The sequence below is a fragment of the Cnephaeus nilssonii genome (genome assembly GCF_951640355.1).
Source record: "Cnephaeus nilssonii genome assembly, chromosome: 15".
NCBI lineage: Eukaryota > Metazoa > Chordata > Mammalia > Chiroptera > Vespertilionidae > Cnephaeus > Cnephaeus nilssonii.
This window is the reverse complement of record NC_137086.1, coordinates 2,416,823-2,439,925: the sequence shown is the minus strand read 5'-3', so window position 1 is coordinate 2,439,925 and position 23,103 is coordinate 2,416,823. Positions and strand designations below refer to the sequence as shown.

Sequence of the window (23,103 nt, the reverse complement as noted above, 5' to 3'; positions counted from 1 at the left end):
ACAACTGTAAACCTACTTTTGCCCACCCCTTTATATATATATTTCTAAAAATCATACTTATTTGAAGAAAAGTAGTTTGCCATATTTTTTGCTGTTTTTTAGTTTGCCATATTTTTAACTTTGTGTATTATTTTGCAGCTCTGAAGTTTATAGGTTAAACTTAGAACAAGGACGGTACCTAAATCCTCTACAAACTGATGCTGCGTGAGTATTTTGTTTTAAGAAACCTGCAGTATTTATTTGGACCAGGAGATGGAGCCAGATGCTCAAATTGTTATCAAGCACTACCCTGGGCAACTTAATTAAAAAGTAGCATTAAGTTTTTTCTTAAACAAAAAATTCGCTAAAACATCTGGTGACTTCTTGAAATTTTTAATTTTTAGAAAATAGACTTGAAAGTTTTAAAACTCAGTAAAAAATTCAGTTTATTATTTTTTGTAGTGTTCTTTAACTTTCCCTTCATGATTTTGTCTTGTGATACATTTTCTTGTGGAGAAATTGTGAATTAACTTGGAATAACATTTAAAAATTATCATCTTTTATGTTGTTGCTAGCAGAAAGTTAAGGTGGTTTTTTTTCCATTTTCCTTTTATACCTTATTGTCTAAACTTTTGTTTTATTTAAAGAGAAGTCCTTTTAGGAAGAATCTGAATCTGTCATCATCATCATCATAATGTTGAGTAATAACAACAGCAATAATAGTAAAAGGGCTTTCTATGCCAGGCATTATTCAGTATTTTATGTATATCAACTCATTCTAAACTTATAACAAATTTTTATGGTAGGTGCTATTATTAGCTGCATTTTACAGATAGGGCAGCTGAGGCTCAGAGAGAGTAAGTAGTGTGAACAAGTCACACAGCTAGTGAGGGATGGAAGCTGGATTACTCCTCATCTATGTATGTAAAGAGCTTGTTGGGTTTTCCTTGTTGCTCTGAAAGGGTTTTTAAAGTTGGAAGAACATGTAGTGATAAAACCAAGTACATTCTCACTATTTCTTTTCACATTGACTTGAAATGCTCTTATTTTATTTAAAATATGATAGTAACTTTATGATGCATTGTTGAATAATAAGTTATCTGCTCTTTAGCTGCACAGTTTTCTATTTATAATAACAGCCGTTATTATTGAGTATCTTGTAACTCTAGACGCTGTGTGGAACATTTTTTAGTTTTTCCATTTAATCATCACAACAATTAAATGAGGTGGGTGACATCTTCATTCTACAGACAAGGAAAATGAGGCCTAGAGCAGTAAACCCAGCTTAAACTAGTCAGATCTCAGGGTTGGCACAGTCACAGCCAGTGTTTTTGCCTGGGGAGAAAATATATTGAGAAAGTGGAACGCACGTTTATTCTCATGGCCGTGGACTGGTATTTCAGGAGGAAGTTCTTTGCTGTCTCATCCCCTGGGAGATAGAGTGTCACCCGAGGGATCAGACACTTGCGGTCGCTGTGCTCCGGGCACTTACCCGTCATGCCTGGTGTTTTCACAAGTAGATCAGTGAGCATCACACGTCTTCTTTCTCCATTGCACTTGGTTGACTTGATGGAAGTTTATTGGGTGTCCCTCCCCCTGGGGGACACTAATATGTTCTCCCTGTTGCTTTACTGTTTTAGGGAGAACAACGTTTGTGACATAAATTCAGTGCACGGCTTGTTTGCCACAGGAACAGTGGAGGTGAGCATAACTGACCTGATTGTTTAGAAGTGTTTGTTTACGTTTGGTAATGAACGAAATTGTATTTAAAGACAGAGTTGCTGGGCTCCTAGGAGCCGGTGCTAATGAAGCCACAAGCCACTGGTTTGCTTTTTGTGTGGAAAGCTGCTACAGCTGCTGGCGACCGCCCCGCTCTGCAGCTGACGAGGCGCACTCTGACCCTGACCTTCTGGAGCTGGGTGGGGAGTCACTGCTGGGTCCCAGCTTCTGGGGAGCAGTGTGGCCGCGGTTGTTCTTACAGGAGGCGCTGTGTCATGGAGCCCCCTCTCTGCTGCTTATTAGTTTCCTTAGTTACTTTCCCGGGGGCTGTTTCCTCGGGTGAAATGGAGATGGTAATCCTCACCTTGCCAGTTCATAAAGGTGCCAGTGAGAACCAGGGAAGCATCCTTTACGCCATTATCGCTGTAAAGGCAGATGGGATTGTGGTTGGTACGTCCTGGAGAGTAGCATCCAATAAATACACACCACGTGCCTTTTAAACCGCAGTGCCTCTGAATCGGTGTCCTTCACGCTGGTCAGGAGTTTTTCTAGATTCGCACTTCTAATGACAATTAAAATTCTCATAGAAAAGTAAAGAGGAAGTATGTCAGACATCTAGTACTTAAACGTGTCCTCTGTGCCTCTCAGCCTCCAGACTGCACACCGAGAGCTACCGAGTTAACAGTTTGCAGTATTATCCCTTTGGGTTTTCTGAGTATGTGCAGGTGTGCATATGTGCTAGTATCACGTTTTTTTAAGTATTTTACAAAAAAGAAATTTATCATGGTTCTCCACTTGTTTTCTTTTTTTAACGTGACAGTATATAAATGTGCATTTTTATACATTGGTACTTATAATTACTTACAATACAAAACTAACTTTTGTAAACATATGGGCAGGGTTCCATTGTTTGTTTATTAAATCGATCCCATGTGGATGAAATTCAGGTCTTTACTCAAGTTATTTTTATGTTAGGAGGTGAGGATTTGAAATGGGACACATGATGTTGACTTAATGGGAATATGTAAAACTACATTGAATGTGTTATGATACTGTTATGCCTAATCAGGCCAATGAAGCATTCTCTTGGTAATTACTTTTCCTGAGATTACCAAGGGGAAGTTTTTAAATAGTTTTTGTAAAAATAAATAAATCAGTTTTAGATAGAGTCCTAACAGAACAATATATGCTAGATAACAGGAAAATGCTCTGAAAAAGGAGTTATGGCCCTAGCTGGTTGGCTCAGTGGAGAGTGGCTGCCTGCAGACTAAAGGGTCCCAGGTTCAATTCCAAGCAAGGGCACATGCCTCGGTTGCTGTCTCAATCCCCCTCAGTAGGGGGCGTGCAGGAGGCAGCCAATCAATGATTCTCATCATTGATGTTTCTATCTCTCTATCCCTCTCTCTTCTTCTCTGAAATCATTAAAAATATATATATTTTTAAAAAGGAGTTATGTATTGAGGCTCCTCTTCCACCAGCCCAGCCCTGAGACCTGGTGAGGGGGAGTAGACCCCCAGCCCAAAGGCTGGGCTTCCTGAGATTCCGTGATTGTTGGGGCTTGGGATTTGATAAGCATAGAATATCACATTGCCAAGTATATTCGAGGTCTTGCTTATAAGATGGTTAATACTGTAAATAATTTTTTTGATCTTTGTGATGTGTATATTTTTTATCATTAAGGCTTTTTTTGGTATTCATCTAAAAATTTTCCAGTAGCAGCTGTTATTTGAAGTTGCTGGTTTCTGTTCGTTTAGGGTCGAGTGGAGTGCTGGGACCCACGGGTTCGAAGCAGAGTTGGCCTGTTGGACTGTGCGTTAAGTAGTGTCACAGCAGATTCAGAGTAAGTAGACGTGAACGTGCAGTTTAAATATTCGTCCGCTTCTGATGTATCAATACTAAATTAAGGTTGGTTACTAAAGGATGAACCTCTTGAGACTCTTGTCTGAGGTTGTATTTTTTGTGATTATGTAAAAAGCCTCTCCTGTGAAAGCTCACTGGGTGGGTAAGTGAGATGGAACTCCTCTCTGAAGTACTCTAGAAGGCAGGGCTAGTGACAGGCCCAGGAGACCCGCTGCTGATGAGCAAAAAGATGTGCTTCCGAGGCTAAGGAGGCAAGTTTCAAACGGATACTCATTGTAGTTCTGGGCTGAGGCTCTAGGTGGCGTAAGAGACATGAGGATGCTGGCAGTCCCCGCCTGGATGCAGGGCCTGGTGGCAGGGACACAGGCAGTGAGGCGTGAGAGGAGGACTGTGGTTGGCTTCTGACCTGTCGGCTAGCACCTTTCCACCACAGCGTGGCTTTGGTGATGACGCTCTTGGCTGCTGAGGGGAAGCACGTTCCAGGTTCATGGCCGTAGCCATTCCTCCCTCCTTGATACTTTCACAGGTTCCAGGGCCCCCAGGTGCTCCCTAGTCTTCTATTTTAGCTTGACATGGCAACTTTGAAAAGGGGAGTGGGTGTATCCATGCCTGAATAGAGAATGTTTGCTCTTAAGCAAAAAGGGGATGCTTCTGTAACTCCCTTGTCCTGGCTTAATGAAGGTGAGAGAGGTCAGTCTGAGTCTTTTTAACTGGTTTTATATTTTTAGGAGTTTTCGTTGTTGTTTGTAGCTACTTTGAGAATATTCTTACAATTTTTGAAGATAACCTACAGATTTCTGAATATTGGTTACATTTATATGTAGACATTTTTACTTCGATTAGGAAAGCTTGGATATGGTTGCCTTCTAAAAAGAAGGGAGAGAGTGATTTCCCCTTAGAGTTGAAGGAAAGCTTGGGATCAGTTTGTTTCCTGGAAGAGGCTTGGCCGTGTCCACATGGAACAGGAATGCTTTGCCTTTCAGGGTGAACAGCTTACCAACCATCTCTGCTCTGAAGTTTAACGGTGCCTTAACCATGGCAGTTGGAACATCCACAGGGCAGGTAAGTGTTTAAGCTGGAAACTTCACACTTTAGTGTTCAGATACACGTATGTATCGTGGGAAACAGCCACATAACTTCTTGACTGTGGGAACAGAAAGTGAAGCATTGCACGGGGGCGGGGGTGGGGGGGCAGAGGAGGTTTACAGTGTGAGTGCACAAAACACAGTTTATTCTTTTATTATCATTTATTAGTTATTGTGTTCTTTCCATACGGACGACTGTAAACCTACTGTGCCCCACCCTGTACATTTGGCCAGAGTGGAAGGAGTATTCCAGGTGCTGTATTCTGTTAGCACCTTGCGACACTTTGGTTCTGACCTCAGTGGGTGGTCTGAGAGGCTCTTGAGCGGAACTACAGGCGGCTCTGTTCTCTTGACTGTGGTTTAGAACTATTTTCCCAGAGTGTCCTGGGACAGAATTCTGTGGTCAAAACAGTTTGGAATCTGCCAGATTCCCACTCTTGGAGATTCATAGTGCATTTAAATATATATTGAAGGCTCTGAGAATTCCTGTAGACAAGAAATGCATTGAATACATAATTCCAAAATGTGTTTGTCCCAGGCATCTGTCTTTCCCCTAGCACTATTTACCAGATCCCCTGCACGGGCGATCGGGGCACAGCTCAGCATGAGTGAATGGCTGCAGAGGTTTCAATCCCTCCCTCCCTCCCTCGCTTCCTGGCAGAGCCCATACATTTGTCAGTTTGCTCTCCCCTCCAAACAGGCCTGAGACCCTGCTTCCAGGACATGTACTGCCTCTGCCCTCATGGTCTGGAGAGGACCTGTCACCTGGGATGAAAATCGAGCTGCCCCAGGTTTCTTGCCTCTATGGCAGGGCTCAGAAGAGACACCCCCCAACCCCCAGCCATAGCCTTGCCACCACCATCTGTCCAGAATCTCCCAGGACTGTCTTCTTTATGTCTGTCATGCTTGTTTCTGTCACTCACTGTGACAGTGCCTGGTACATAGTAGGCCCTCAGTATATATATTTGTTGAATTCCCAAATGACATACATTCTTTTAGGCTTACTTTTTGTTCCTTTCTTAGTGTAGCTCAGTAGTTCTCAATCTTAGTGTGCTTACAAACTGCGCTCAGGGTTGAACTCGTACAGCCATGCACTCTGAGGGTAACGTAAGAGATTTCTCAGAGCGTTTTTGCGGGCCGACTAGCGTCTTTGTACCCTGGGTGAGGGTGTCCATTGTGCTCATAAAAAGGCAGTAGAACAAATGGCAGCCACCTTTGTAGCTTAAAAGTTGCTTTTTAAGATAAAACATTTAATTTGTTTAAACAGAAATAACTTACTTTTTCTTTTAGGTCTTATTATATGATCTTCGCTCGGATAAGCCACTGCTAGTTAAGGATCACCAGTATGGGCTGCCCATCAAGTCAGTCCATTTCCAGGATTCTTTAGATTTGATTTTGTCTGCAGATTCTCGAATTATCAAAATGTGGAATAAGAACTCAGTACGTATGTTTTTGTTGAAATTTTTATTAAAATAATATTTTCTTAAGAATATTTGATGTGCTGTCCACTAGCTTCAAGTATTAATTAATAAGTAACAAAATCCTGTATCACTGGCTTTAATCTGCCTCTGCTTTTCATTTCAAAACCTAAGTATTTTGAGAGAAGTAAAAGGTTAGTTCATCAACTAAATAGGAAAACATTCATTCAGAGTTCTTTGCATTCAATTAATAACAAACTTGACATCTTTAGTCCAAAAGTGTCGCTCTTTTATTTTTTTCTTTTAATTCGTTCTTGAGAGGAAGCGGGAGGAGGGACCAGCGAGCACCAGCCTTTCCCGCGGGGCTGCCTGTGCTCGGAGAGGTGCCAGCAGCCCCATCGCAGCTCGGCTCCTGGTCACAACCCCTGGCTGCGGGGCCATTGGTTTCATGTGCACTTACTTTCTCTTCGTTCCCCAAGCATTGACCTTTCCTGAGCTTACGTCCTTGTTCCCCCTGGATCTGTGGTGGAGATCACCTGCCTTCGGGGGTTGTCCCCCCCGTCTCCCCCCCCCCCCCCCCCCCCACCAGGAGCTTCTTGGCTCCGGTGCCTCGGCTGACTAGGGGAGAGGAAGGAGGAAGGCTTCCAGCTTGTCTGGTCTCGGCGAAAGCACCCGATGGCCACCGGCACCAACTGAGCTGCTTGCATTTGGCTTTGGGTGGGGAGGGTTTTCTTGGGAGGCTGCGTGGTGCTTTGGGCTGGGTTTTCTCTGCTCTTTTTCCGGTAATCCAAACTCATCCTTAAACAGTACCTGTTTTTAATGCTACAAATGGAGACGTCTTATTTTTTTTGATTCATAAAATATTAGGGAAGTAGAAGTTACCCTTGATCTGGCTTCCCTGCTGGTTCAAGGTAACCAGTGATGTCAGTTTGGATGTACCCTCCCAGGCCCTGAACTGCGGCAGGTTTTCCCTGAGGTGGAATTCCTCTTCTTTGTCCCGTGCTGCTACAGTTCTCTTTCCCCTTCCTTTTTTCTTCCCTCTTCCCTTCCTGCTTCAGTGGGAGTTGGAGAAGAAAGGGAGGGAGCTGTGTGAATCTCATTGTCTTGAATTAGAACTTGGCTGCTGTTTTTCACTGAACACAAAATACCCGCCTTCCCCATACTTTACCCCCCCGCCCGCCGCCCCTTTGCCATGGAAGCCTCTGCTAAGGAGTTAACATAGCCGGAGCTGGCGGGGTTGTTGCATGGGCTCTTGAAGTCCTCGTGCTGTAGTTGCTACAGTGAGTTTTATTTTGGCATTGTTGTTATGACTAAGTGCACCCTCTTGACCAACACCCAGATGTCTGGTTTTGCTTGACTGGCTTTCCTTGTTTATCTTTCTTATCACCTTTTTCCATACCCATCTTATCTTCTGTCTTTTTGTCTTACTTTCCTTCTCTTAATTTTTTTTAAAATATATTTTTATTGATTTCAGAGAAGCAGAGAGAGGGAGAGAGAGAGAGAAACATCAATGATGAGAGAGAATCATTGATCGGCTGCCTCCTGCATGCCCCCCACTGGGGATGGAGCCCGCAACCCGGGCCTTGACCAGAATCGAACCCGGGACTCTTCATTCTGTAGGTTGGTGCTCTATCCATTGAGCCAAACCGGCTAGGGCCCTTCTCTAAATTTTTAAAAAAGCACATTTCCCCTCACATTTAAAATAAAAATGTCTTAGGCTTAACTATATAATAACCATCACTTTATGTATTTACAGGATTTCATTTTGCAAGTCATTCTGTGTTCGTTATCTCATGCAGTCTCCCCAGAGCCCGTGGTTTAGGTGTGGGAGGTGGTGTCCTCACTTCACCATGCTGACCATCTCACCTCCTTTGGTTTCCCTGAGTAACAAGTTTAACCAGGGTGTGTTTCCCAGATTAAGAGAAATTTTTTTAAGTTGATGTACAACTTTATTTTAAACTTCACCCTTTTCTTTTGTGTAGACATTATCTCTAAAACTGTGTTTATTTTCTTGGATAAGTCACCTCTTCCTCCTGGGCTTCAGTTTCTTTGTCTCTAAAATGAAAAGTATTTGATAAATTGATCAAATGAATTCTGTCAGGTGTTTTTAAAACTTAAATTCTATGATTCAAATGAGACGATTGTATTTCTTCACGTACCAGTGTGTGCTTGAGTTACATCTCCAGTATATTTTCTTTACGGGAGATTGCCAAAAGCTGTCTTCCTTTAACTAATTATCGATTCCTTTTTGCTTACTCTTTCAGGGAAAAATATTCACTTCCTTGGAGCCAGAACATGACATTAATGATGTCTGCCTCTATCCCAACTCAGGTATGCAGTGTGTAGCCTCGGCTCATTCAGTGAGACAAATCCAAGCTGTGCTTTATTTGGTTTTAGACTCAGTTTATTTCTTAAGACAGGGTTTGGCTTTGTCAGGACCGTTCTTGGCTGTTGTATGTACTTGAAGAGCCAGGAGCAGGAAGTGGTGGTGTGGGTGACTCAGAAAGTGGCCCTCTCAGTGACTCAGTCCTCGGCCAGCCTCACGGTTAGTAGGAACTGGTGACAGAGCGTAGGCAGGTGGCAGGTGAGATGCTGTTTTAGCTCTTCAGCTCCTTGATGTGATGAGTGATTGTGCGTGGGAATCCAGGTAGGGGCTGGGAGAAGTCCGCGGTTGCCTGATAATACACAGGCTATGAAACCATGGGTGTTGGCATGTTGTATGCAAATTACAAGGCAGATTTCAGGATTTAACAATACCTTCAGGGCAGATCTATGAAGACTGGTGGGGTCTGAGAGAAAGTGAGAATAGTTCCCATTCAAACCGTGTTGTGCTCTGAGGACAGATACACAGGTCATTTTGATAGAGACACAGGCGGAGCAGGAAAGTTCTGTCGTGTACAGGCAGCACTCTGACCTGCTGGAAGGGGCTTCAGCCACAGCAGCTAGAGGAGGCCGCAGAGATTTTCGTTTGCGCTGAGTGTGGAGTGATGAGTGAGATTTGGTTGTTGTTGGAGCGAGATGATCCAGGTGAGGAACAGTGCAAGAAGAGCAAGAGGCTAGGGGAGGGGAGGGAGGGGAGGCCATGCTGGGATGGGGCAGTGTAGGCTAGGCTACGACCTGATACCAGACAATATGACATGATGGGGGGCTTATTTGGGGAAGGGGAGGCGCCGCGTCCCCGGGTGTGGTGGCCCGAGGAGGAATGAAGTTGGAAGGCCGGTGGTGGTGGACAGAGAAACATCGACCGGCTGCCTCCTGCGCGGCCCCCACTGGGTATCGAGCCCACAATGCGGGCATGTGCCAGCGACTTCTTAGTGCCTGGTCAGCACTCAGCCTCTGGGCCACTCCGGCTGGGCAAGGGGCTCGCTTTGTTGAGTGACCACCTCTTCATGGCAGACGTACACTTTTCTGAAAGGCACACATTTTAACGTTTTCTGAAAGGCCAACGTTTTAAGAGGGACGTTTTTGGACAGAGACCATGACTTACAGTCAAATAGCTGATAAGATTAATCAAACACCAAACCAGCCAAATAGTTTACTTCATGCGACAGCAAGCGCAGCATGACAAGTCCCCCCCGCTTCCCTGGGCTGGGCCCGCGGGCTGCTCCCCACCTCGCCCTGGCTTCAGCACGCCTCTCCCCCACGCTGCGCTGTTTTGTGCCTCCTCATTATGAGCTGAATCATATGTTAGAAAGCTGAAACCTTTCTCTTTCTTTATCTTCTCTCTTACTCATAATTAAAGCCGAATCATGATGACTGTTGTGGAATGGTTTTCGGATACGGAGGCTGCTCGGAGCATTGAGAAATGGTCCCGCCCTCCTGCTCCTCCTGCGCTGTTGCTCATTCAGCCGGCTCTGTGGGTCAGGGCGCCCGAGAGGCGGTGCTGCCCTTGGACTTGGGTGCGCATCAGCTTCATCCGTGCTTGCTGAGCTCACGGCGGGCAGAGCCCGCCCCAGCCCTGTGCTGTCGGAACCGCTGGTTCCAGAAGCACAGGTGGAGAGAACAGATTTCCGCTCGGGAAGACCTGCTTCAGGCTTCACAGCTGTGCAGCTCACCTACCTTACAGGGCGGGGGGGACGGCTCTGCTGTGAAATGTGAAGTCGCCCCTTATTCCGTCAGTGTCCTCCCGTACAGAGCGAAGAGGGGTTCGGGTCATCTGTCATGTCCTTGGGGCCCTACCCAGGGGCATCACGTGCTCCCTACTTAGACCAGAGCTGAGCACGTGGGATGTAAAGCACCTGGCACGGGTTCCTCCCTTCGCTCTCGCCCATCACCACCCGAATGTCTGCTGCACTACCTCCCGGGCCGGTGCGGCCGTCTCCTCCTTTACAGCTGGTTTCAGGCCTGACCTCCCGGTCGGAGGTCGGCTTGTCTCTGTCCACATGTGGCCAAGTGAGATCCTGCTCCGGTGGGAACATCGCTGCATTGAACGCTTCGGTGTAATCAGAGCCTTTCTGGGGTTTGTGGGGGAGATGTGGTTGTGTTCCCTCGTGGAACCTTCACTGCTAAATAATTCAGGATTGCCAGTGAAGCCAGGCAGAGGGATTGCTTCGGCAAGAGCCTTCTCTTGGTTGTGACATGGCTGTGCAGTCCCCAGAACGTCGTCTTTACTCACGTCTCGGGGTCCGGAGGCCCCGGCCTTGCTGCCATTGAGACGTGGGTAGCATCGCGACCTCAGGGAGCTTCCGTCTCCAGGGCCAGACGAGGCGCCCACATGAGTACGAACTGTGAGAATGTCTCTAGTTTTTGTTTTGCTTTAAATTAGACACACATTCCTGCTTTTCTTGACCTCGCTGCATGCTTTGGATGTTTTCATGGTGGGTGTCTGTGGTTGGGGAGGGTGGGTCCCAGTTCAGGGCCAGCTCCCACTTTGGAGTCGTGTCCCAGATGGGCTTCGGCTGAGAGGCCTGCTTTCTGATTATAGTTGACCTCGGCTCTGTCAACATCTCAGTCCTGTAACCGCGTACGATCACTTCCACAGCTTTTGTATTAACAAAGGCAGCAAAAATACTTTTTAAAACACAGAATCAAAGCATTGTCCTTACCATTTGGCATATTTAATTTTGATTATTGGTGTGATAATCCAAACATCTTCGCACTGTGGATTCCTCTACTGAATGGATTTTTTAAACAAGTATAATTTGGTTGATTTTAAAAGTGTTTAAAAAACAGCTCTTGAGTTTGCACTTCAGCTCTAAGTTCCCTAGCTCGTGACAAACCAGTTCTGAGCTTTGTTTATTCATCTGTGGAAGAGGGGTGATGGCAGTGCTCACCTCACAGGTGGGTTCCCTGAGATGCCCTGTGAAGGCGCGGAGGGAGCCTCAGGGACTCCGATGGCTGCTGATTCCAGCTTGTTAACGTGCCTGGTGCTGGGAGGGGCTGCGAGTGGGGAGCAGCTTGGGGGACGGAGCAGTCCGTGGCCGATGTGGCGCAGAGCAGAGGGCGCAGCTGAGGCACGGGGCACGCTGGCTCCTTACCGAGGGGGGCTTCGGAGGCTGCTGCTGGGCTTACAGGGAAACCTGGATTGGATGCCAGGAAGCTGTCCCTGCTTTAATTTTGCTTTCCTAAAATGCTGGCCCAAGGAGAATAAATCATTAACTACTCTGTTGGTTAGTCTGTTAAAATTCCCCCGAGAGTGAATTATTTTTGTATCGTAGGAGCTGTTAGATGCTGTTTTGGTCTTTTCAGGTGTAGCTACACGTAGCATTCCCCTTAAGTGGTTTTGTGTTCAGTTGGTGTGAACGTGAATGCAGACATTAGGAGCTGCTTTGTGGGGGATGCTTTACCTTGGTCCTGTGGTTCCTGATTGACAGAAAGAAACCTTTCCTCTTAGCTTCCTCGTTTTTACGGAAAACAAAGAGCACATTGCCACTCCATGCTCTCGGTGTGTCTGAAGCGTGAACTGCCCCCTGAGAAATGAAGGCACACGGTGTGGCCTGCGCGCTCTGGGGAAGGCTCTTCGCAGCCAGGACAGGTGCTCCCTGGCCCTGAGGAGCCCCTTCGAGGAGGCCAGGCACAGCCCCGCGGCCTGACCCCCAGGTGCCGTGTGCTCCGTGCTCTGAGCACCTCCAACGGTGCAAATTGGAAAACAAGTAAAAAAGGATACTCTTCTTTTCCCACGTGTTGACCTTCTCGCTGTGTTTATTTTTAGGAATGCTTCTTACCGCCAATGAAACCCCCAAGATGGGCATCTATTACATTCCGGTAAGTAGTACACAGAGGACCTCAGATACAAATAGGAGAGGGAAGGGTGCTTTATTTCTAAACTGGACAGAGTGAGGGACTTTGGGTCTGCGTGCAGCTGTGTGAGTTACACACCGCGGTTCACTTTGCTTCCTGGAGCCATTAAAACAATGCGTCACCTTTCTTTTATGGGAAACTACTTCATATCGCATTGAAATAGGCAGAGTTCTTCAGATTTACATTTGTTTTCAGGTATTTCATAATCTCACTTTCCGCTATTAGTGATCAAGGTCAAATTCTGAAATAAAAGTCTAGTACTCTTCTGGTCATCTCACTGTAGTTAGTTTCTTTTAAAAATAAGTGATAGCCCTAGCTGGTTTGGCTCAGTGGATAGAGTGTCAGCCTGCAGACTGAAGGGTCCTGGGTTCAATTCTGGCCAAGGGCACATGCCTGGGTTGCGGGCTCGATCCCCAGTAGGGGGCATGCAGGAGGCAGCCGATCAGTAATTCTCTCTCATCATTGATGTTTCTCTCTCACACTCTTCCTTCCTCTCTGAAATCCATAAAGAAATATATTTTTAAAAAATAAAATAAAATAAAAAACATATAAAAGAAACTTGGTATTGACATGAGCAATGATGGCATGCAGTTGCAGTCCTGCCTGTTGTTTGTTTGTTTCTTAGAGAACTTTCCTCTTACCCGCCCTGGCAGCATCCCGCCTTTACCTTTCAGGTAACGTAGGAAAGGAGCGTGGGGAATACGATCCGAACAGAATGCCGCAGAGCGCATGTTGGCATTGGATTATGGTCGGCAAACACCGCCCTTTTCTGAGATCTGGGAGGGGGAGAGTGAGGGTGCTGAAGATCAGAGCTAGAGTGGCGAGCTCTTTAGAACCACTGTCAGCCTCCAGTTATGAAAATTCCCCACGTTTCCGATGGGCCTTTTAAAAATTACAACTTTTTATTGATTTCAGAGAGGAAGGGAGAGGGCGAGAGAGAGAGAGAGAAACATCAGTGATGAGAGAGAATCATTGATTGGCTGCCTCCTACTGGGGATGGAGCCGCAATGATTTGCATTGTGGGAGGAGACTGGCTGAGCCACAGGAGGATGGGTTAGATAGGCTCTCATTCGTTCGTCCGTCCGTCCGTCTGTCCGGAGGAAGAGGAAGGTGCCTGTGTTACCTGGGCCAGGCCTCCGTTCGGGTTGTTGGAGCGGCTCGTGGGGCTCTGGAGTGTGAGAGGAGTCTGATGGCAGGCCGTCACTTCAGAGGTTCCTTGTCCTTGAGCTGCCAGATGGCACGTGTCCGAGGTGTTCATCGAGGGGAACCTGCCAGATGGCACGTGTCCGAGGTGTTTATAGAGGGGGACCTGCATCGATGACGAGAAGGGCCTCCCCTGCCCCCATCACAGCCTTCTCCCGGGTCAGCCCCCTGGAACATTCACTGCTCATCCTGGGGGAGGTCTCTGCTCTTCCTCCGGGAGTGCCTGCTGTGCTTAGATCTCAGCGCCTGCCCGGAAGCCGGTGTCCGCAGTGCGGAGCCTTTCCCATGGCGGAGCTCGCAGTCAGCGTGGGAGGGGAAAGCACTCCAGGGGTGGAGGGCTGCACTGGGAGGGCTGCTGACCAGGTGAGGAGCCCCTTTGGGGGTGGTGGGGGGACAGCCCTGAATACGTTTGTGGTGAGGCCATCTTACCGCTGGTGCCAAGTGGCAGCGGTGCGGGTAGCAGTGGGAGGGTTGTCAAGGTTGGAAGGCAGGCCTGTAACCGAGTGGGTGTGGGGAGTGAGGGAGAGGCAGGAGCCGCCGGCGGGTAACTGCGTGTGAGGAGGGCATTTCCTGAGTCCAGGAAGGGAGGGGAGTAGCAAGTTCTTTCCCTTTGGTATTGCATTCTGCATTTATTAAATGACGTTTGAAAGGAACAAACACCTGGAGGTTTTTGTTTATGCAAACCATGTATGCATATTCCTACTCATTCCAAGTGTTACAAAGTATAAGAAAAGAAAAACCACTGTTTCCCCCTTGATATTATAAGCACTGTAATATTTGGATATACTGTCTTTCAGTTATGCTAATAACGTTATGTGTGCAAAGTCAGATTTTACATACAAATTTGTATTCGTAGAAGTATTCTAAGGCTTTAAAATGACTTAAAGCATTTTTAGTTACCTCCATTACAGAATCAGAACTATAGGGGACCCATTACTCACTTCCGACTCTCCAGGTCTATTTCTCAGGGTGGGTTTTATGTTCCACATAGTAAGGACATAAAACCGCCTGGGTGAGAGGGCGGATGCTAGCCAGGTGGTGAGAAACGGCTGGGTGAGAGGGCGGATGCTAGCCAGGTGGTGAGAAACGGCTTTCTTGACAAGTGTTAGCTTATCTTATAAGACCTTAATGTCAGCTTTCTAACTCAGATTTAACAGAAAGCTGTGAAAAATATCCTGAGACGACTCCCAGGTGACTGTGCGTGTGGGGACAGTGCGAGCACAAGTTATTCGTGCTCAGCTAAGCCTGGTGCTGGGACTTGTCCTGAGTGTTCCTTCCTGACCCACATCCGCCTGCTGCCTCGCACCGAGTGAGGTTCAGTGCCATGGCCTTTGCCTGGAACCTGCTCTCTGTGATCCTCCTTCAAAGCAAAGCGAGCCCTGGGGCCTGAACGCCTGCCATTTTTCATCAGATTTCATCAGATTTACCGAGCCGATGCTTGGCTCAGGGCTCAGTTGAGGCCTCCAGGACCAGAGAATTTGAATACGTGGCTCATGCCATGCAGAGGAGGCTTGGGCTGCGATTTGTATTAGCATCTCATAAATCAGGCAGGAAACCTCTTTCCCCTTTGGGGCTGTGCGAAAAATGAAGACAACCTAATGTTCTTTCAGCTTGTTAATTTTTGCCTTTCTGTCTGATACCATCTTCCTTGAATACTAACTCATTATAGATTAAATGCAAGTCCTGATCACTCACTCTACCACTTACAGATTCCCATAGCTAGCTAGTCTTTTATGACCCAACTAGAGGCCCGTTGCACAAAGATTCATGCAATATGCCTTCCTTCCCCTGACTGTGGCACCGGTTTTCCTCCGGTACCCAGGACCCAGGCCTTCGCTCCGGCCACAGCGGAGAAGCCAAGCCTCAAGCACTCTTTGGCCCACTAGTGTATGTTGAGATGACCCTGAATATATCAGGCTTGGCTTCTCCGCTCTGGCCGCAGCAGAGAAGACAAGCCTCTTCAGTCTTCAGTCTTCGGTTGGGCCGGAGCCTTCAGTCTTCGCTCTGTGCCTGCATATGCAAATTAACCCACCATCTTTGTTGGGTTAACTTGCATACACACTCCTGATTGGCTGGTGGGTGTCACGGAGGTATGGTCAATTTGCATATTTCTCTTTTATTGGTGTCGATGGACTTTCTCTGGTCTTCCCTGTTTTCTCAGTAATTCACTTTGCCTCCTCAGAGACCAGGATCTGTTATTTGGTTCGTTTGCTCTTTAAATTCGAGGGCCTAATTCACCTGCAACTCCTGAGACTTAACGCCAGAAATTGTTTTTCAGGTTTGGTTTTCCCCTGAAATGTAATTTAATCTCAGGTTGGTTCTTTGTACTTAGCACTGTTGGCAACTGTGTGGACTCCTGAGGGACTCGGGTCTCCTTCGGGATCCAAACCCAGCCAGGGGTTAGTGTCGCTCCAAGGCGAGCCCCGTGTACCCCCGGCTCCTGAAGCACTCATTACCGGGTAGCTGATTGCTGGTATGTATGCCAGAAGATAATTTTATACGGTAGGATGAGGATCAGTTCCTTTGCTCTGACAATACATCTAATCAGCCCGATCTGAGAACCTTGGTGTGATGCAGCCATGCTTGGGAGTGCTGGCAGATTTCTCACAGTAGTGCCTTGTCCCAGAGACTTCATGGTGATTCTGTTAAAGGCTAACAGAAAGTACAAAAGGAGAACTTGAAAGTAAGGACACAACTTTAGTTGGATCATTTAAAAAATTTGTCCCAAAGTTGGCTGTGCACCTAGGACTGGACTGTTTTGAAAGCAGTACCTTTGTTTTCCTTCCTGTGTGACCCTGTGCTGCTCCGCTGGGGCTGCTGGGAGTGCTGGGGATGAGCCTCCTGTGGTTTGGGTTTCAGTCGGGACCAGGATTGGTCCAGTGGATACATTTCCGTTTAAAGCCAGTTCTGCCGGCTCACTTACATTTACTAACTTGATATTTGGAGAATCCCCAGACACGAGCGCTCTTTGGCCCACTAGTGTATGTTGAGATGACCCTGAATATATCAGTGTCAATGTAGAACCCTAAAAGTGATGATCACATTTTCATCTAAAATGCTCGTTTAAGCAGAGAGCTGCTGGACATGGTGCCAGAGTAATTTTGTTAGAAATCCCCATTTACAGAGCCAAAAGCAGCATATTCTCCTGGCATAGGGAGGTGGTACCAGGTGCAGAGAAAATTGCTCCCTGGGGGATTTGCCAGCATACAAAGGATGCACAAGACAGAACACAAACTGAACAAGTAGTTGCTGAGATGTCTGCACACCTGAGGGTTTTTCTGTGTGCCGTAAAGAACGGGGGAGCTTTTGAAACAGAACATTCGAGCAGGAAGGGAGATTCGAGGTCATCTAATCCAAACCCTAATTTACACCTGAGGAATCAATTATTTGTTCAAGGGCAAATGGCAGAACTGGATCTGAAGACATTTCTTCCTTCACATTGCAAGGGGAAAGAGCTTAGATTTCGGAATTAGTGTGACCCGAGCTTGAGTAGCAGCTTTGACACTTACAAATTCCGTGACCTTGACCGAGTTACTTACTCTGTCTGAGCTTTAGTTTCTTGAACTTCAGAAGAGGCGTGGTGGTGTAAGGAGTTGTGCGCAATAGACGTACTTTTTCATCGTGTGTCACGGTGCCTGGTCCGTGATCGATGTCCATCTGGTTATTGCTGCTACAGTTTTTGCAACCACCAATCTCCAGGGGTCAGGGGCAGAGCACCTGGCATTATGTGGATGCGGGCCTTTATGTGGACTCCCGCATAAAGCTTTTAGAGAGAGTGTGATTCTGAATAAAATAAAGATGCACGGAAAGGTTCTGGCGGATTCTGTGTGAGCAAGGAATGCAGTATGGGCTTGCTGAATCTGTTGCAAACCATAAAATGCAGGATGAGAAAGAACTAGTGTATGTTGAGATGACCCTGAATATATCGGTGTCCATGTAGAACCCTAAAAGTGATGATCACATTTTAGAACCCTAAAACCTCTCAGGAATGCAATATGGGCTTGCTGAATCTGTTGCAAACCATAAAATGCAGGATGAGAAAGAACTAAAAACAACTAGCCATTGGTTTTGCTGTTAATTATTGCAACAGAAAGCAGTGATGCAGTCTATTTGATAAAATAAGAAATTTTTAAAGTGAAGTTCATTTCCCCCATTATCTCATCACGCTATAGAAAATGGCGAGTAAGGAAAGTAGAAGGAAACTTAAACACCTTTCCGCCATCCAAAAGCAAACACACTGACACTTCGCTATATTTTTCCATCGCTGTAGTCAGAAACATCATTCATATCTGCTTTTCCCCCAGTTAATTAATATTCCCCATGTTATTGTGAGTCTTGGAGATAATTAAAAAGTGGATTTTGTATATGAATATGGAAGTCATCTATAGTTATTTTTTAAATGTTTAAATATTGGAAAGGAGATAAGAAAACTATAGTCTTATTAGTCAGAGACATGCTTACTACTATTTTTGTTACACTTACTTTGCATTTAGGACTATTGTAGTCACTTTTAAGTCCAGGATGTTGGAGAGGGGGGAAGAGGGAGGGAGGGAGGGAGGGAGGGAGGGAGGGGTTTCAGGTAGGTAGCCACCCAGCTACCCATTCCACTGGGTGGGCACAGGTCCAGACTGAACTTGAGGAAGAGCCTTTTCAGCGAAGAGAGTGCAGCCCAGCTCCCTAGAGCATCATCGCCTGTGACCAGTGCCTTCTCCCCTTTGTCTCAGGAAGGGTTAGTTACGCGTCGCCTTGGGAAAACGGGGAAAGCAGTCATGTATTATTTTTTGTGTTAGGTGGTTGAGATGAGCCATTTGAAAAAGGCTGCTTGAATCTGTTGTTTTCTTCAAAAGATGTTTGGCCCCTCACCTCGCTTACTGTCACCACACTGCATGTGGTTTCCATCATTGAAGACATGGGGTTTGGGTAGGACCAGGCCACTAGATGCAGGCCACTCGCTGCGTCTGGCCCTGTTCCCACCTGCGGGAAGGGTGCTCCTTGAGGCTCGCTGAAGGACACCCTGAGGGTTTAGGTTACCTGCTTGACTTCAGAACCTGATCTTAGGTAAGAGGTTCAAACATTGAACTTGAACTTCAGAAAATGTCAGTGCAATGGCTAGAGTAGGGGAAGGGAAATGGTATTAATAATATAGTTAGCAAGTTCAGAATGGGCTGAGCAGCAAGCAGCATCTGAAAAAAATCTAGAAGTTTTATTCAGCCAAGAAGTAGATATTAAGCAGAATGTTGGCAGTGACCCACATGTGAGTGGGGGTGGGGAAGGACAGGGTGGTCTGATGAGGGGTGACTTTGGGGCTCTTAGTGCTCATGGAGAAATATTTTCAGGGTGAGGGTCGGAGAAAGTTCAGGAATCATGTTACCAGGCACCATCTGAGAAGGCATGATTTTGGGATGTAGAAAAAGACTAAGATCATGAGAAAAAGATGGCTGATGTGAGGTAAAGACAATATTGGGGCATTGGGCTGAAGAAAACTCATTACTGAGGGTGCGGGAGGGAAGGGCTGGCCTTTCAGAACTTCGAAAGGGAAGAAAAAGACAAATTTGAATGAAAAACACAATTCATTGAGTTCACCTTTGAGCTCAAAGGTCCATTTGTTTTAGATGTCTTGATTCACAAGAATGCAAATGGGACATATGCTTAATTTTGTTCTCCAAGAAAAACATCTTGAAGATCAAACCAAGCCTTTCAGAAAGATCTGGAAAGATAAGACATCTTATGAAAGGTAAAAGACCCAATTTTAAGGTGGGGGAGGGTAAGTCACTTACAGACAGGACCTAGCAGGTAGTGGAAGAGTTCGATGCCAAACTCCAGGCTTCCATCACCCCTTTCTAGCGGTGACGCAAAGCTGATGCCAAGGGGTGAGGCGTTACTTTCTAACGCAAGCTCAGCAAATCTGTCCTAGTTTAATTTTATCTTATGCATGAACTGGCTTTATAAGGCTTGGTGCTCTATTTGTAATTTTTCAGGTGCATATTCATAACTATCAAATGGGAAGTGAGGCCCGAAAGTCAGGTGGCAATAAAGTATTCTGTTCTCTACAAACAAGTTGTTTGTGTCTTTACCGAGGGGAAATGTGGGCTTCCTATTTTCATCTAAGCACCTTGGGCAGTAGCAGAGCATCTGAGGCGTTTTTCTCAACAAAGGAAATCCTCTCCATTTCCCATTAAAGATTATTGGGTCACAAGAATAGCAGACACAGGGAAAGCATTAATGTGTGACACTCAGGAAGTAATTTTCTGAGTTTCCTGTCACATTTTCAAAAGTTAATTTCGTTCTGCCTCGGCAAAAATACCTGTAATTTCCATATGAAAATATCTGATGCACGTATGACATAAATCTGTAATGCATCCGATGATGCTTGTTTTGCTTAAACAGTCACCCATCTGGCATGCCCATCTTCTTGAAAATAAACGGCAACTTCCTGTTCAGGCTCTAGCTATTCCGTTGGAATCCATTATTGACAAAGGTCTTGTCTCCCAGCTCTGGCCGGTCCCTTCACCTTGGTGCTTACCCCTTGGTAAAGTCGGTCTCTCTACCAACTTGATTTGGAAGTGAATCTGCTGTCGGGTTCTCGCTGTGTCACGTGGGTGGCGGTGACAGAACCGAGTGGTCACAACCAGGGTGTTTCTGAGTGTGCCCGGCAGCTGGAGTCACGTGGCAGTTTCATTGGTAACCGCCCTTACCTACTCTGGTTTGTTGTTGCTGTGTTTTGTCTTTTCCTTAAAAATAGAATGCGGAAAGAGAAAAGAAAGAAAAAAATAGAATGTGGGTTATACAAATAGGTAAGAAATTGGGCCACATTCTTTTAAAAGGCCCAACTTATGCAGAAAATAATAGAAAAGTTCTAGGACTTGCATTGTCTTTACCTTGATTCTGTTTTTCTCAAATCCCAAGAAAGTTCGTTTGTCTTCTCATGCCCATGTGCTCGGCTGAGAGCTCCGTGAGGGGGGACTTTGGTCTCACTCTTTGCTGTGTCCCTGGTGCCCAGGGCAGTGAGCTGCTTCAGAGGCTCTCAATACATGCTCATTGGGAGCATGAATAGTATTGATACTTCGTTCTTTAAAACTTACGGAAAAACTTCAAATGTACAAAAAGTAGAGAGAAATATAATGAACCCCCTTCTACCCACCTCTTCCCTTCAGCTTTCCCACCATGGTTTTTGGAGGGTTGGAGGTGGGATTGGCTTGTATTACTAGCATTTCAGATTGCTCTAGAAGGTTGTTGCAAACAGTCAAACAGGAATGAGTACTTGATTTTCACGTTGGCACAGGCCTTTTTTAGTTACATATTTACGTTCTTGTTGAACAGAGGATTACTCTTGGTTGGGAAAACAATGTGCAAATGACGGAGGTGAGGCACAGTGAAAGAAAGATCCGCCTGTCTGTGTTTTGGCTTAGCTGTACATGGTTGTATCACACATCCATTCGTTCAGTTGACTATTTTTTAGAGCAGCCGTCGCCAACCGGTGGTCCACGGACCCTGGTGGTCCACGAGGTCCGAAAGGTCGGTGACCCCTGTTTTAGAGCACATTCAGGTTCAGTGCGAAACTGAGAGGCATATCTAGTTCCCACATATTCCTTAGACACACGCACACTCACACCCTCCTTTACCGTCAGCGCTCTGTGCCACGTGGTGCATTTGTTGTACTTGGTGAACCTACATTGACACGTTATCACCCAGGGTCCTTGGCGCTCACTCTTGGTGCTGTGCATTCTGAGGGCTTGGACAGATGTGTGGTGATCTAGGGCCACTGTTGTGTATCGTACAGAATAGTTGCTGCCCCAGAATCCTCTGTGCTCACCTGTTCATCTCTCCCTGCCTCCCCAAACCCCAGCGACCACTGACCTTTCCTGTCTCCAGTTTTGCCTTTGCTAGAATGTCATACATTTGGAATGATACAGCATGCAGCCTTCTCACATTGGCTTCTTTCACTTAGTAACGTATCTTTGTTTCCTTCGTGTCTTTCTGTGGCTTGATAGCTCATTTCTTTTTATTGCTAAATACTGTTCCCCTGGAGGTACCACGATGTGTTTATTCATTCACCAATTGAATAACTGCTTCAGGTTTGGGCACTTAAACATTCTGTGCAGGTTTTTTGTGGACACAATTTTCAACTCCTTTGGGTAAATAAACAGCAGGAGCACAATCGCCAGGTCATAGACAAGCGTTTAGCTTTGTGAGAATGCCCGTCTTCCGAAGTGCCGCTGCCACCAGTGGGGAGGGGCGTGCTGCGCTCACATCCTCGGCGGCGTTGGGTGCTGCGCGTTGGATTCCAATGGTGTGTGGTTGCGGAGTGTTTATTGTGTAGATGTGTCAGGATTTATCTACCTAGTGTCCTCTTCATGCGTGTTTATCACCCATTTCTTTGAATTCTGTGAGCCAGCGCAGTAGAAGCTTCTGCAATGGTGACAGCATGCTAGATCTGCTCCGGCGACATGGTAGCCGCTAGCCGTGGGCGGCTCTTGAGCTCTTGAAATGTGCCTACGGAACTGAATTTTCCATTTCATTTTATTTTAATTAAATTTAAATAGCCACATGTGGCTAGTGTCTACAGTATTGGACTGCACATCTCTAAACTATGCCAGAGCCAAGGTAGGTCATCAGGCTGTTTGCTTGGACCACATTACTTTGGCCTTTACAAATTTAGTATGTTTCTTTGATGTTTAACAGCCATGTGAAGTTTCTTTTGTAAAGCTCTTTTAAAGAAATATTGCTCAGTGTTGGAGTCCCTAAAGAAAGATCTATGATGTTCTTCTTGAGTTTAATTCCAAGAGAGTTTCTCTTTCAGACATAGCAGTGTACGTCCCTTTATCAAGTAAATATTTTTCTTCCTATTGTACATCTCTTTTTACCGTGGCTGCCAGGGAGCCCAAAGTTAAATTTTTGGTTCAGCCATAGCAGGTGGTCGTTTACCTCTCATCACTCCCCCACCAAACTACACAGCTTCCCATTCATTCTGAACATAAAGACTTCATTAAGTTTGTGGTTTTTCTTGTAAAGCTCTTCTCTTTTTTAGAGATTTTACATGACGTTTTTGGGATCCATCCTGAGACGTCTCAGAATAGATGAATGCTGTGTGCACTCTACTTCCCACTACTTCCCTCCCACAGCCCTGCGTGCACACATATCGTAGGTCTTAATAGGATGGTATATCGTCATGTATGAGAAGCCTTTTTACCAGCGGGATATATAGATGGAAAACTCTGAAACAGATATTCTACTTAGAGTTGTAGAGAGTTACTTAAACAATTCATGGTTGGCCCCATTTTATTCGCTGTGAGTCAAAGTTGGGTTCCTTTACCCTCTTCTTTTGCTCTGCCAGCAATGCTCGCCTCGACTTTCTTTGGAAACCTGTGGCCAATTTTATTTTGCTGGAATTTAAAATGTGTCCTTCAGGATTTCCTAGTTCCACGCATGGTGCCCTGTAGATAAACAGTAGCTGCTGAGTGTCTTTGATCCTCCTAGAATAGCACTGCTGAGATGTGTAACCTGGAGGAAAAGTATACATGAATTTAAAAGCAATTTATTCTTCCTTGGTTTCTGCCAAGTTTCCACCTCTAGATATTTTTAAATGCTGTATTAGGCTG

The 23,103-nt window shown here is 46.0% G+C and overlaps 1 protein-coding gene across 2 annotated transcripts in view; it reads left to right on the top strand.

The window, feature by feature from the left end:
* The window catches only part of NOL10 (nucleolar protein 10), a 72,585-nt gene that overhangs the window by 12,371 nt on the left and 37,111 nt on the right, over window positions 1-23,103 (top strand). For both annotated transcript variants that reach the window (XR_013814615.1, XM_079791793.1), the window contains exons 7-13: window positions 139-204; window positions 1,620-1,680; window positions 3,453-3,538; window positions 4,542-4,620; window positions 5,934-6,083; window positions 8,326-8,392; window positions 12,213-12,265. Coding sequence is in view for 1 of the 2 variants with exons in the window: in XM_079791793.1 (XP_079647919.1) it covers window positions 139-204; window positions 1,620-1,680; window positions 3,453-3,538; window positions 4,542-4,620; window positions 5,934-6,083; window positions 8,326-8,392; window positions 12,213-12,265 (562 nt within the window). In the remaining variant the exon portion in view is untranslated. The remainder of the gene's footprint in view (window positions 1-138; window positions 205-1,619; window positions 1,681-3,452; window positions 3,539-4,541; window positions 4,621-5,933; window positions 6,084-8,325; window positions 8,393-12,212; window positions 12,266-23,103) is intronic.